The following is a 16,203-nucleotide window of genomic DNA, read 5'->3' on the forward strand; positions in this document are numbered from 1 at the left end:
TTTTATCAAAAAAGCCAACATTAATATCTTATTTTATTAGTGTCGGCATTCCCCAAAGCCAACACTAATACTCCTTTCCGAAAAAACCTTTAATTTGGAAAAACTCCAACATATCAATGTCGGTTTTATTAAAAGGCTGACGTTAATATCTTATATATATATATATATATATATATATATATATATATATATATATATATAACGATGCTTAATTTTGAAAGTGTCCGGATTGCCGGGTCGAGAGTTGTGGTTAATTTAAATATATATGTGAGAGTAAATGGATACTTGGGTCGGATTCTGGGTTGACCCGCCTATAAACTTAAAAAGGTTAAAAATAAAATTAAAAATGCTATAGGTATGTTTCGAACTCGCAACCTAACAAAACAAGTATAACTTTTTAACAAACTAGACTAATAACACTTTATATTTTTAAATCAACAACAAATTTGATGAATGCGGAACGTTGTGACAATATATTTTTATCCGTGTGCATCGCACGGGGATCTTTCTAGTTTTATTAGTGTCAACGTTCCCCAAAGCTGACACTATTACTCCTTTCTGAAAAAACTTTCAATTCGACAGAAACTCCAGCATATCAACGTCAGTTTTATCAAAAGTCAATGTTAGTAATATACTTTTATTTTATTTTTTTATTTATACACATAAAATCTAATGATAAGTTAATGAAAATAAAATTGATTGATTATTTTAAATATTAAAATTTTCTTACCTCAAACTCCTCCAATATTTGTTGAATATTATAGAAGAATTTTGTTGAATATTTTAAGATGAAATGTTCCTAGGTATATTAATATTATTATACTTTTAAATATTTAAATATAGAAGTAGATATGGAAACAATTGTAAAACCAAATTTATTTATCTGTCCTAAAGAATTCAATGAATAATCCCAATATTATATGACCAAATTTAATTTATAAAAAAGAGAGTAAAATGAGTTAAAATGTGTCATAGATACACAAAATAAATAAAGATAAAATAATTGAAGCCATCCAACTACTTCTAGACCATTGCTAGAAGTATGAAGAACATTCTTCCCCCTCTCTCTCTCTCTCTTAATATACTCTGATCTCCCACCGCCAATTTCCCAACTCTTGCCGGAAAAGACGACGGAGATGGACTCAGGCTTATTCAATCTCGCCGGCGCAGCGAATCACCTCCTGAATCTCTCACCCCAAGGCATCGCAAATCTCGTATTTCCAATTAGGGCACATGAAACAATCAATGAAATAAACGGACCTTCGAATTACTTACCAGTCGACATCCTTGATTCTCAAAACGAGTACATCTTCTTCATCGACGTTCCTGGCCTATCCAAGACGGACATTCAGGTAGGTATTCGTCGCTAGTTTCTTAATTAATTAATTTATTAATTAATATTCAATTCAAAATTAATTAGGTAACTGTGGAGGAAGAAAATACACTGGTAATAAGAAGTAGTGGAAAGAGGAAAAGAGATGACGAGGAAGGATGTTGTAAGTATATTAGGATGGAGAGGAGAGCGCAGAAGAAGATGATGAGGAAGTTCCGGTTGCCGGAGAATGCTAAATGTGAAAATGGAGTGTTGAATGTGGTCGTTGAGAAATTGCCGCCACCGCCGAAGACGGTTAAAGTGGTGGACATCTCTTAGTTAGAGAATTAGGGTTTTGTAATTATCTCTGTTTGCAATAGTTCAGTTTCTAGAAGAAACTCATTTTGCTTGTATCTATTATTATGAAAAACTTCAATTGCAAGTCACTTTTTTTTTTAATTAAGAATATTGAATATTAAAATTTGAAAATAAATAAATATTATTATATAAATTTTAGCTGTTTTTTAATTAGTTTGTTATGATAAATTAGTTTGTTATTTTTTTTATATAAATTTAGAGTCGGACAATATAAACCGATACGCTATTAGTACGTAACGACACAATACGATATAATCTCATTTAGATCGTGTTGGACACAAGAACAAGACAACATGATTATGAATTTATACCATCGTAATATAATCACGAGTCGACACGGACACAACAATAGACAAACCTACTAAATTAAAATATTAAAATAATTTATTAATTTAAATAATATTTTTGTGTGATAATTTATTAACTTATAATATTTTTTTTGTGTGATAGGCTTTTCAAAACACATAATATTTTAAGTGTAATTTTGATAAAAAAAATATTTAAAAGTTGAAAATTTTCAATATTCTAACAAACCCAAATATTTAAATTTTATTTCTTATTAATACTCTACCACCAAACCCATCGGTGCCCGATGTGGTATTCCTTTTCTTCTCTTTGTCGTCCGATAGTTGACCGACATTGGTGGCTGCGTTGAATCGGGCTAAAACAACTTTAATGTTGCTCTGATGACGCATATGACTACTAACTTGAACGGTATGAATCATTAGAATCCGACACTGCCGCCACTGTTGCAGCCGTAACCACCACCACGCGGTACCACTTTTTATTAATTTTCCATTTCTACAAATATAAAATATTTATTAATAAAAAAAATTAATATTAATCATGGTCTATTATTATTTTATTATTATTATAAAATATACCACTAATGAAAGATATGTTAATGAAAATAATTATTAGAATTAGATTTAGTACATTTTATTATAACGGAGCAATAAATTGGATAAATACGAATCAACACGATATTAGTACGTAACGACACGATAAGATATAATCTTATTTGGGTAATGAGTTGGATACGACACAAGTATGAAACGACACGATCATGACACGACATGATTATGAGTTTATACGATCGTAACACGGTCACGAGTCGACACAAAAACAACACGAATATATATACGAGCACGAGTATACACACGAAACGACATAAACACAATTAGTTACTAGTAAGTTACTCAACTTAATATTAACATTTTCTTTAAATCTATTTACATTCTTATTTAATTAATTAATTATTTAATTTTATAATGGTGATATATAAAATTAAAATTAAACATACTAAATTAAGATATTAAAATAATTTATTAACTTAAATAATATCAATTAAAATAAATATAAATATAAAATAAATAAATAAATTATATGAATAGAAACGTGAGTTTTCGAATAATTATCTCCTATATTATTTTTATTAATTAATTTATTTCTATATTTTTAAAATTTTAAGTAATTTTATAATTTCAATTATTATTAAAACATTAAATAATAAATATATTATAATAATTTAATTTTAATAATATAATAATATATATTTATAATTTTTACCCACTTTTTCATTAAATTATAATATAATAATATATATTTATAAATATGTAAATTACAAATTCATTAAAATTTTACCCAACTTTCACATTTCTTTCTTTAAACTACCCACATTTTTCTCATTTACTTTCTCAAACTACCCACTTTTACATTAACATTCTCAACTAAATATACTTACATTTTCATTCAATTAATAAATTATTAACTATTTTTATTTGGATAATTATTTGCAAGTTTTAAAATATATTTTAAATAATTAAAATTCAAATAATTATTTATGAAACATGTTAAAATTTATATCTACACATCTTACATATTTAACATATTAATTAAAATTTTAAATAATATATTTAACACATTTAACTTATTAAATTAATTTAAGTTTTATAAATTAAATTAAATAAACATATTTTATAATTTTTACTAAAAATATAATTTAATATATAAATAAATAATTAATTAATATGAGTGTGTCAATAAACGACATGACACGCATGAAAACGGACATCGATACGATAAGATTGGGTCGGAATAACACGAAACACGAAATACAAATTTAAACGTGACTTAACTCGACACGAATAAACTCGTTGATACGAATTGACACGACATGAAAAAGCTCGTGGATTATAATAATTTGAGTGGGTCAAGACACGATATAACACGTATAAGATTAAGACATGACACAACATAATACGATTGAGAGTCTAACACGACTTGTCCGAGTTGAATACGACCGTTTAGACATGATGCCTAACTCTAATAAATCTAATTATTTTTTGTGAATTTATAAGTTAATATAAAATAATTTAATATTTTAATGTCATTTTAAAATTTTAATAATCTATTAAACATTTGTACATTTTTAAGAGATTATAAATTATTTTAATTTTATATAATTTATAAATTAAAATAAATTTATATTTACAAACTAATAATTATTTTTTGAAAAATTTAACTTTTATTAAAAAGTACACAAAAACGTGTTCAAACATTATAAAAGAGAATGACTAAACAAAATAATATATAGGAAAATGATCGAAATTTTTTCATCCCGTACAAACCTCTCTTTTTCGGATTGAGATGAACGCGTGTAATTTGTATCCATAACTTTTCCCTTTGAAAACTCTTTTATTTCTTTTTTCCAAATTGTACACCACATAATGAGGGGAATTGATTTCCAGTTGTCCATTTCATCTCTAACAGTAAGAATATCTAAATTCTTACCTATCTAACTATTTCACTAGTATATCACTATCAACATTTCTCCACCGTCATATAGTGTCGTCGTCAACATTGTTTTATTTTTGTCGTTCAATCGTCAAATATTGACGGTGGGTTACTGAGCTTAGTTTGCGTGATTTATATTATTTTTTTTATAATTTAAGTAAATAAAATCTCTCTAAAAATTTATTTATTTTTTAAAACTATTTTAAGAAAAATTATTTCATCTTATGGGTAGATCGAATTCGAATTCACTCCATTTGAATAAACCAAATTCGAATTTATTTAAATCGATTCGGTTTTAAAATTTGCTAAACATAAATAAAAATTCGTAAAATTTGAACCGAAAACTCAAACCGTGGGAATGAGGGCACTGTTTATATAATTATAACTTGTTCTTAATGTTTATTTTTATTACTGTTGTTTAGAATATATAACTAATATATATTTTTTTTAGAACATTTATATGATCTAAAGTAAACAAAAATTTAAAGAAGTAAATTCTTACTTAATTCCATTTTCAAGATAACATCTCAATTCTCATGCAAAATGAACAAGAATAAAAAGAACTTAATTCCTCAAAATAAAATACAAAAATCCTTTTCTATGTCAAAAAAAACCCAAATCACAGGCAAGATAAAACAAGTTAAAAACAGACAAAATTGTTTGAAAACAATACTAATAATAATCTTAATGAGATTTCTTACTCTTCTTCCTAGACTTGAATTTCTTTTTTTCAATACCTTCATCTTCAACATCTTCATCCAACAGATGTTCATAATCTTCAATACTAGCAAAAGGAGATTTCCCCTTAATTTTCTGTTTCCTTTTCTTCCCATCACCATTCTCATCTTCATCCCCAATCTCCACTTCTTCATCCATTTTCGATGATTCGTCGTCATTATCCTCGCCCATATCCGAAGGAATATCCATATCAACATCATCGTCGCTTCCGTCTCCAATCAATTCATCTTCCTCATCCGCCACCTCATCCAAATCGCTATAATCATATTCCGCTGCTTCTTCCGAACCAGGTTCGCGACCGTCCAGCATATCTTCGATTTCTTCGTCCCCACTCACATCTCCTCCTAACAAATCGCCATCATCGTCTTCATCAGCTGATTTCTTTTTCTTCTTTTTCGGTTTCTTCGAGCTCTTCATCTTGTTCATGTAGAATTTGTGGAAGACGAGATCTTCTGGAGGAATATCTTCGTCGCCCAACGACAGAATTTCTGATCCGATTAACTGGTGGCTCATGTCAAGCTTCTTGGCTGGTTCGATTTCAGATCCGCCGTGCCATGCATTTCTCTTCGCTTTCTTCTCCATTAGTTTGTCTAGGAAAGATGGGAGAGAAAGGTCGTTTAATGGATTTCCGTTATAAACGATGTTTGCCCCCGATATAAGAGTTCGAGCCATGGTTGAAACCGATGGATGGACGTGTGATGCTAGAACCGTCAGCTCCCACCAGCTTACATGGTCAGCATTGCTGTAAAAAATAATGAACTTCAAGGGTTACGGTTTTGATTCATCAATTAAAATACCCTTCTTTTTCAAAACATTAAGGATAGTCTGGTTGTTTTCAAACAATGAACTTGAAGGGCTACGGTGGTCTCTCAAATCATCTATTAAAACAACAGAATACCCTCCTCCCTTCCATACAAAATACATTAAGGGTTTTATGGTCATTTTCAAAAGAATGAATTGTATAATTAAAATACCAAAATACTCCTTTTTGTCAAAACATTAAGGGTCAAATCATCAATTAATATACCAACATACCCTCCTTTTTTCAAAACATTAAGGGGTATTATGGTTATTTTCGAAACAATGAACTTTCAGTGACCAGTGAGTAAGATTTACCTATATGAAGGCTCCCGGTGCTTGGGATCATACCCTCCGGGTAGAGTCGATTTCACTGCTAGTGTCGGCTGCTCTATATTAAGGTTGGAAACAGACATCGGTTTCTCTTTCTTATCTTTCAAACTATCTCCGACCACAAAATCATCGTCATCGTCTGATGCATCATCGCTATCGGATTCAGAACCCACAACATCTTCATCGTCGTCGTCGTCGTCATCATCGTCATCAGAATCACTATCATCGTTTTCAGGAACACGAAGAACCTGAGTGATGACGTTATCCACTTGGACCACTTCCTTAGTAGATTTATCATCTACTTGCTGCTTTTCATTTTCATCGTCAAAATCCACAAAATGCTCGGTGTCATCATCAACGGATTCACTTTGTTGTAGCATCTGCCTGAATGAACATATATACATATATAATTAATTATCCATGAAAGCTATATATATATATATATATATATATATATATTCTCTTTTTTTGCGGAATGGAATTTATACCTTGTTTTAATAATGAAAAAGAGATACAAAATTTTAATGAAATGCTGATCATGCCCAGCTCTCATTTTCAAAATCAGAAATATTTTCATGAAAGCTATATATGTATCTTACCATAAAGATGGCCTGGCTTTAAGGACTTCTGAAAGAAGAAACAGACATCCACATGCATACTGAGGTGGCTGCTGAAGAGCAACCTATAAAAACATACACCATTATCAATCACTTCTTCAATCAAATTGCTCAAATGATTGATTAAAATACCTAAGCGTAACAATAATCGTGGAGGAATAAATGTAAAACTAAAGAGAGAATGCATAATATATCATCTTCAATCGACAAAATTGGCTGTTTTATAGATTAACCAGAGTGTTACATGCTGATAATCCACAACTGACCTGCAATAATCGCTTAGAGAAAGCTGATACACGCTTTAAATTGATATCATTTTTCATAGACCTCAAGAGCAGGCCAATAAACATCTCAGCCTGACAAAACAAACAAATTCATCTGATGGTTACATAAGAAGGTAAAAGTATCAAATGTCTTGGGGAAAAAATCTTGTTTAGTGAGAAAGTGGAATATACCCTAGTAACTGATATTTTTAAAGAATACAAAATAAGGGTTTCGGTAATTTAATTTAACTATAAGAATGATTCGATGTGGCTTATGATGAGATGTTGGATTATTTGAAAAATAGGAGTTTTAATCCAAATAATCCATCACATCAAACAAGCCCTTAGAAAAACTCAGGTTAACTGCTCACAGGATTTACACAGCAAGGAGAAGACAACCAACCTTGGAGGAATTCATGGTTGATGGAAGCAAAAGTTTTGCGTATAAAGCACGGTAAAAACGATCACTAACAATCTGATTTTTAGACGAGATCTTATCAAGAAGCATTAGAGCTTGAACTCCTACATTAAAATTCTTCGAGTGAACCTGCAAGAATCAATTATGCCATTCAATATTCCGATATCTATTTAAATGCAAAAGAAAAATGATCATCAATCCTACCAGCTGAAATAGCATTGGTGTTTGCAATTCAACAATGTCATCAGCTTCATCACTTGAAACAAAAGGAAATGCTCTATTTACCCCCTATATTCAATAACAACAAAAAGAATAAATTAGAGTTATCACTCAGTAGAGTGCCTGAAGAACAAGTTATTTCAAATCTCGTCTCAATTTTAGCATTTATACACTTACTGTAAGGAGAGCAGATAACAGACGTGAGTCCATCTCAATGTGAGATTCTGTTGACCCATCATGATTGTCTTTGGCTAAATTGGTGGCCTTTTTATGATGCTGTTTGTTTTTCTGTGTTGTCTCTTTTCCATTGGCATCAGAAATAAGCACCTGAAATGAAAGAAGAAAAATAACTTTGAAAATCCGAAAAATATCCACTTTGAGAGCAAGATAGTAAGAGTTATAGAAAAACCCTTGATACCTTAAACAGTGCAAAATACACGTCAATCAAACGCTTTGCCACTTTAGGTCCGTCTCCTCTGTGACTCAGACGAATTTGGCTCAGGAAATTTACCTTAAGAAAACCCAATTGAAGATGAGGATACGAGGTAACACAGTATTTTTTGAGAAATGTAACTAGCTTGTAATAGTTTATATTTATTTGTTCACAACATATTTTTTATTTCTTTATTAATAAAAGGTAAATCCTTTTCTCGAAAAAAAAGGTAACACAACGTAAACTAAAATAGATCATTTTTCAAAATTCTCTAGATTGGCCTCATTTTTGGAAACACCTTTCTCCTGTTAGATTTTTCATCGGGATATGGATCCAGATGGGATCACATTTGGAAACTAAATTTAGTCCGACACAAGTTTATACATTTTTTATTGGAAAAATAGGGTTTATTCCTGGAGGAAGCTAGCATAAACCCTCCCAGTCATGACCCCACTTCAATCAGGGTGTTTTTAGTGGCAATCAAATCTGAGACATTTTTGGTCTCTTTGGAAAAAGGATCATAAATTCATTGGCGGTTTCATAATGTGTTTTAAAGTGAAGAGGAAAAGAAGAGTCGTAGTTCGAACATACAGTATGATACTTTGCTTGCAGTCCCAAATGTGGACGGAACATGAAAGTTTCAACCTCGTCAACCACTACAGCCTGCATGAAGAACAATTAAATTCATGATAACTGCAAAAATCCTATCGGCTGAGCACCTTCCAATTGAACAAGAGTTCAAAGAATGGTTTACAAGCCAAGCATGATCGAATTTCTCTAATGTGTGTGGACACAAGTAGATATCTCACCTTCATATTTGGATGGTCTGTCAAAAGCTTTGACAAGTGATAATCAGCATTAGAGGCCGCCTTATTTTCTGGATCCCCTAGCTATAATCAACATGATTACTGATTAGAATGTCTAACTCAACATGATTACTGATTAGAATGTCTAACGTAAGATCTGAGATACTTTAGCAGATAAAAAAACAAAACAAAAAAAGTGTACCTTGTTAACAAGGGCAGACAGCAATCGGCGTTCTTGCTCTGGTTTAGTGCTCAACAAGACAAACATAGTCTGCAAGAGATTATAAACATGATTTCTTATAAACATGATTTCTTATAAACGGTTCTTAAGATGGCTTAAATGGTGTTTGCTTCTGAGATTGTATTATGTATAAAAGAAAATTGTTTTATTAAAGTACAAAATTATCCTAATACTTATTTTCATTTTTTATGGAGGGGCAAAAATGGGAAATAAATTAAATATGATGTTTCTGAACTGAAATCAGGGATGCAAATGCAGACGAAAAGATGCAGGTCAATATCTCATTCACAAACCTATATGATTAAAACAAAGAAAGACAAATAAACAAGGAACCATACACACCTTCAAAGCCTTGTCTTTTAATATTGGCAACAAATCTCTCGAGGCTTCTTCAATAGAAATAACAAAACGTTCATATCTGCATCGTAATCAAAGTTCCAAGTTAGATAATGGAATGTTTATTGTTACATGAAAATGATGTGGTGATGAAATGTTTTCAATCCAAAAAATGAAGTACCTCTCCTTTAAACATTCCTCCCAGTACCAGAAAAGCAGCAGAGAATTCCCATCTTTGGTGTCTGAAACATTGTATAGAGGTCGCTGGAAAAGCGTCTTCAATTTACGATCAGGCAATAAACTGAAAAACATGGTTGTTAAGTAAAATCAATGTCTTGAACATCCAAACCAACTCGAAATGGTGAAAGGAACAAAAACACCAAACAATGAAATTTGCCCATTACATTTACACAAACCTTGATGTAAAGAGTTCTTTCAATGCTTCAAATCCAGTCAAAGCATGTCGCTTCCCAACTTTCGATGTCACCATACCTGCATCGAATATTAAGTTGGGATTATGAACCCTAGACCTTTACTGAATACAGTATAAACAAACACATCACATAGTTTTCTAATCAATAAAGTCAAAAACCATTCATAGCTTCCAATAAAGAACATAATATTGAAATAAGAGAAACAAACAGTAAGGTAAGATGATAACCTATGAGAGCATCAAGTGATCTTATATTGGCAATAGGATTCTCTCCAACCAAAACAGAAAATGCAGACACCTTATCCGAAGCTGTCCCAGATCTCTGCGTTTTAAGAAGCATCTTTATGTCTCCACTCTTTGCAGTCGAGGATTGGAAGTCAGCTCCATACTGAGCCAACAGCCTCTCTGCAAGTTCCTTCTTCTTCGCAACCACTCCCTTCCATTCTTGAACGTTTTTAAACTCTGCTTTCTTATTCTTCACATCGTTTCCAAGCACTTTCTCTTCCAATTCCGCAGCGTCAACATACCACACTCCCAATGTATTCGCCTTCGCCAGTGGCAACTTAGGGAGATTCTTAAATCTATCGAAACTCTTCGAATCATCGACAGGAAATACTCTGGAAACTCCAGTTGAATTCGGTTCGGTCTTCTCCTTCTTCTCGGGTGCCTTGCTAGCAGGTTGCTGTTTTGCTTGCTTCTTTTCTGATGGTTGTTTATTAGGTTTCAGAGGTCCAGTTTTCCGGAAATCGGAATCGTCAAAGCCAGAGCTAGGCAATGAAGAAGCGAGGCCGAGTGAAGATGCGAAGTTGGCAACATCAGACTTCAAGAGGTCCTCATCATCCGTCGGCTTTGGAGTTTTGGATTTAGACTTCGCCATTAATGGAGAAAACCTTGCAATTCAGTGAGCTTTTTCACTCCTCTCTCCTCCGTTCTTGCTCACAAATTAGGGCTTCCCTGCTGCGGGCGGCGGCGGTGGTGCAGTGTTCGCTGGAGAATAGGTATTGGTAACAGATATAAATTGGAGGACTTTCTTTTTACTTTGATTTGCCCTTATTCTATTAAAGCCCTTCTTATAATTCTTAATATATTATTATAAATGTTCATAAACTATTATATTTTATAAAAATCTAATGTATACATAAATTCTAAGTAAATTACTATTTATATATTCAAAATAAACTTGTATACTTTTTAAACACCTTCTGAAATTATAAAATAAAATAAAATGATATTTTTTATATATAATTTAATATAAAAATATAAACTTAAAAGTAATATTATTTATTTTTAGAGAAATGATTATCAGAGGGAATTTGGGTGAGAGAATAAGAAAGGGAATAACGTGGCATAATCTGATGTCAAGTCATTCTCTATCTCCTCCCACTTTTCCAATCATGAGAGGATGTCAAGTGATTCTCTCCCCCAAAATTCTTTTATTAGTATATGAGAACAAAGAACATCAATTCTTTAATTTATTCAATATTTACAAATTACATACTAACTTAATTAATATTTTAGTCTTATTTTTTTTATTTAATCATAATCAAATATTATTTCATCTCCTTTTCACCAATTATATTACTTAATTTATTTTTTATTTTAAGAAAAAGAGATAAATTCAATATGATATAAATAATAATAATTCTTTAAACATAGTAACAAAAAATGGGTATTCACATTGTCATCAAATAAACTCGAAATAAAATGAGATTAACTATTCGAAAACAACGATAAAATATAAGTCAAAAATACTCACTAACGAACAAACATAACATAAAAATTTAGTTTTAACGAGCTCGGAAATTTTCAAAAATATCAAATAGTTCACCGACCTCTTCCACCGATTTTCCAAAACATATATCACATATTGTCATAATAATAGCGTTATGGAGTAAACATATCGGTTAACCGCGATTATTGAAAGTCAACGGTTCATTTCGAGCCAAATAGTCTAGAAAATAATCGAGATAAAGACTAATCGACTCAATCCAACCCAGCTCGTAGTTTCTATCAAAACATCTCAATAATCGACGATTGACTCGAACATCACCCACTTAATACGAATCATTTCCAAAATTGGCTCCAAATCGTAGTAACTCATTTGCAATGCAAAAGCAAAGAGGTGTCGTCCTCACATTTTCGCAACACATTCTGCAACGACTAATCATAATGTACTTGTACCGTTTAAAAAACAGTCAACATCTTAAAACGTTTAATCGACTCGATAATTTTAGCCTCATAACTTACCTTCCTCTCAAATTCTAAGTGGGATGAGGAACTAAAATGATAGATTAAATTAAAGTTTAAATTTATGTCGATTTTATTAAATCTCGTGATTTACATCCCTCTTAAATCTCGTAAAAAGAAATGAGAGTACAATTTTTTCAAAAATCGTCTCGCATAAAATGAGACAAGGAACTGAAATAAGATTTAATGATATTGATTTGACTAACTTTAATTTTTTAGAGTCTCCACCAAAATTTCTTTTAAAAATTGGAAAAAAAATTGTGTTCTCAAATAGAAGGATTCGATAAAGAGAATGTGAGTGGGCGGTATTGGTAACAGATATAAATTAGGGCCTACTTTTTACTTTGATTTGATTTGCCCTTATTCTATTAAAGCCCTCCTTTTATCAGTTTTTTATTAATTTATTATATTTGATATAGTTCTTAAAATATTACAATTATAAATGTTCATAAACTATTAAAATAAACTTGTATACTTTTTAAGCACCATTATAGGTTCTGAAATTATAAAATAAAATAAAATAAAATGATATTTTATATACATAGTTTAATTAATATAAGAAAATAAACTTAAATAAATATATTTTTATTAGTATACAAGAGAAGAAACAAATAACATCATTTCTTTAATTTATTCAATATTTACAAATTACGTACTAATCTAATTATTATTTTAAAACTTATTTTTATTTTATTTTAATTCAATCATAATCAAATATAATTTTATTCACCTTTTCACACGTTAAGTCACTCAATTTATTTTTATTTAAAAATAAATATATTCAATATAATATAAATAATAATCATTTAAACATAATAATAAAACATGAATGTTCACCAAGCCACCAAACACATCGAAATATAACCAAATTAATTAATTATTTGGGAACATCAATTAAAACATAAGAAAAAAATATTCACCAATGAACAAACATAAAACTTAGTTTTAACGAGTTCAAAGATCTTCAAAATGATCAATGAGTTCACTGACTGGCTCCACCGATTTTCCAGAAAATATATCACATATCATCATAATAATAGTGTTATGAAGTAAATGTATCGGTTGAACGCGATTATTGAAAGTCAACGATTCCTTTCAAGCCAAATAGTCTACTAGAAAATAATCGAGATAGAGACTCATCGACTCAATCCAACCCAGCTCGTAGTTTCTATCAAAACATCGCAACTATCGACAATTGACTCGAACATCACCCACTTAATATGAATCATTTCCAATATAGGCTCCAAATCGTAGTAACTCATTTGCAATGCAAAAGCAAAGAGGTACCGTCTTCACCTTTTCGCAACACATTCTGCAACAACTAATCATAATGTACTTGTAAAAACGGTCGACATCTTAAAACGTTTATTTGACTCGATAATTTTTGCCTCATAACTTACATTCATCTCAAATCCTCAGTGGGATGAGGAACTAAAATGATATGTTAAATTAAAGTATAACTTAATGTCGATTTTATTAAATTTTGTGGCTTACCTTTCTCTTGAATCTCGTAAAAAGAAATGAGAGTACAATTTTTTCAAAAATCGTCTAGCATAAAATGAGGTGAGGAACCGAAATAAGATTTAATGATATCAATTAGACTAGTTTTGACTTTTTAGAGTCTCCACAAAATTTTCTCTTCAAAATATTAGGAAGAAAAAAATTGTGTTCTCAAACGTGAATAAAAGAGATTTCGTGTTATTTTCCGTCTGGCACACAAAAAATACCATTATTGTCTAATATAATATGAATGGAATGATACTTAAAATTCTTTATGACTCCAAAAGTAGTTCGGAGGCATAATTGTAAAGATGTCATTACTTTTTGAAGTCTATTGTATCATGATATTATTATTGACATTATTAATGTAAAGATCAGCTAGGTATTCCCTTAATGATATTACTTTCTTTCGCCTTTATTTTTCAGAATCTGTGTGATGGGGTGATATGTCATTTCCTCCCTTATTACTATTCATAATTTTATTACTAAAAATTTTGGACATATTAAGTTGACCTCTTTTTGCACTATAACTTTTTATTTCTAGATAGTAAAATATTCAGAGAACCAATGTTAGTATCTTCTTAAGGTTATTTGTAGGGTAATATTTGAAGTACACAAATTCTAAAGTATATGTCTATGAAAATTTTAATAAGAGGTTATAATTTCAGTTATTTTAATATTATTATCTTTAACAACTTTTGTTTTCAACATAATCTTGTTAATGATAATTATGGATCCCTTAGTATTATAATTGGAGATTATAATTTCAGTTATTTTTCTAACACTTTTTTTTTTCATTTACAACTTCACATTCTAGTTTTATTTGTTTATAAGTATTTAAAAGAGAACAAAAATATTTAATAAAAAAATTAGGAAGAGTTATTATTTAAGTGCAAAAAATGTGAAGACTCGTAGCTTATTTGAAGACCTCAAAACTTAGTTTTCGTGAAAACAATCCCAATTATGTTTATAATGTTGGAATTAAACTAATTTCATTAATTAAATTAAAATGATATTTTGATAAATTAAATTTAAATTTGAATTAAAAGTGAAATTTAATCCAAATGAAATTTATCACCAAATTCAAATGTGAATTAAGATGAAATTAATCCAAATTAAATTCACACCAAATTAAATATGACATAAATAATTGAGTTAAATTAATAACATTGATATATTATTTATTTATAATGTAAATAATAAGTTAATGATGTTTGAAGTTTTAAGATAAAAGTCTGGTTTTTGTCTATTTTAACAAGAGGAAGTCATAAAAGGTAAGGTTTGAAAGTAGTGGTTCAAAATTCTAATTGGTCGCTTTCTAAAATGTGATATTTGAAAAAATATAAATTGTAAAATTTGAAAGAAGTGGTTCAAAATTCTAATTGGACTGCTTTCAAATTGTAGAGGTGTTCAAATGGGTAAACTCAACCCATATTCAACCCAATTTAAATTTGATCAACTCATTATCCAACTCATATTAATGAATAATATGGGATGGGTATGGATTGGATTGGGTATGGGTTGAGTAACTCAAACTAAATGTTAAATTATAACACATTTATTACGTTTTTTACTTATTTAATATTTAATATGTTTTTGTCCCGGTTAACACATTTTGATCCGTTTAACATTATTTGAATCGTTTTACCTAATTTGATATGTTTTGACTTATTCAACACGTTATCTCGTCTAACAAATATTTAATTCATTTGATCTGTTTTGACTCGTTAAATACGTTTTTAATTTTAATAAGTATGTAACTCGTTTTAATCTATTTTACACATTTTTGGCACGTTTAATACATTTTTGCACGCTTAACACGTTTTTACACACTTAACATGTTTTTGCACGTTTAACACGTTTTCATCTATTTCACGTATTTTTGGCACGTTTAATTCGTTTTTGCACGCTTAACACGTTTTAACACTTTTTTTGACATGTTTTTCACATTTTTGACACGTTTAATACATTTTTTTTACAATTTAGGCACGTTTTATCACATTTAACGCATTTTAATATGTCTAACACGTTTTTGACAAGTTTGATATGTTTATAAACCTTACTTGAATAGTTTGGTTGTCTTTATTTATAAGTTTCCGACATTATTTATAAGTTTAGTTAACATTTTCTTGAGGAGAGTGGCCCATGGCCCTATGTTAATGCAAACATTGTATTATCATTGAAAATCGAATTTTACTTAATTATATTGGTAGATAGATCATGAAAAGCCTATGCAACATTAAGCATGTATTGAAGCTCATTCAATTATTGAACAAAATCACCATAAAATAGTATTAAGTGTAGTGATTATTTACAATAATTAATAATGGACGAC

The 16,203-nt window shown here is 30.0% G+C and overlaps 2 protein-coding genes across 2 annotated transcripts; one reads left to right on the top strand and one right to left on the bottom strand.

The window, feature by feature from the left end:
* Window positions 1–1,058: 1,058 nt before the first annotated feature.
* LOC124910507 (17.4 kDa class III heat shock protein) lies at window positions 1,059–1,754 on the top strand. Its single transcript, XM_047451153.1, has 2 exons — window positions 1,059–1,352; window positions 1,421–1,754. Exons 1-2 carry the CDS (start codon window positions 1,137–1,139, stop codon window positions 1,649–1,651), a joined length of 447 nt encoding a protein of 148 aa, XP_047307109.1. The 5' UTR covers window positions 1,059–1,136; the 3' UTR covers window positions 1,652–1,754.
* Window positions 1,755–4,959: 3,205 nt separating this feature from the next.
* Window positions 4,960–11,160, bottom strand: LOC124944943 (protein SLOW WALKER 2). Its single transcript, XM_047485292.1, has 15 exons — window positions 10,350–11,160; window positions 10,105–10,180; window positions 9,870–9,989; window positions 9,695–9,770; window positions 9,314–9,382; window positions 9,115–9,195; window positions 8,897–8,968; window positions 8,291–8,383; window positions 8,050–8,199; window positions 7,858–7,941; window positions 7,639–7,782; window positions 7,239–7,328; window positions 6,955–7,037; window positions 6,341–6,739; window positions 4,960–5,966 (listed from the first exon to the last, which is right to left on the bottom strand). Exons 1-15 carry the CDS (start codon window positions 10,996–10,998, stop codon window positions 5,171–5,173), a joined length of 2,982 nt encoding a protein of 993 aa, XP_047341248.1. The 5' UTR covers window positions 10,999–11,160; the 3' UTR covers window positions 4,960–5,170.
* Window positions 11,161–16,203: the final 5,043 nt, after the last annotated feature.

Source organism: Impatiens glandulifera, chromosome 7, assembly GCF_907164915.1.
Source record: "Impatiens glandulifera chromosome 7, dImpGla2.1, whole genome shotgun sequence".
Lineage (NCBI taxonomy): Eukaryota > Viridiplantae > Streptophyta > Magnoliopsida > Ericales > Balsaminaceae > Impatiens > Impatiens glandulifera.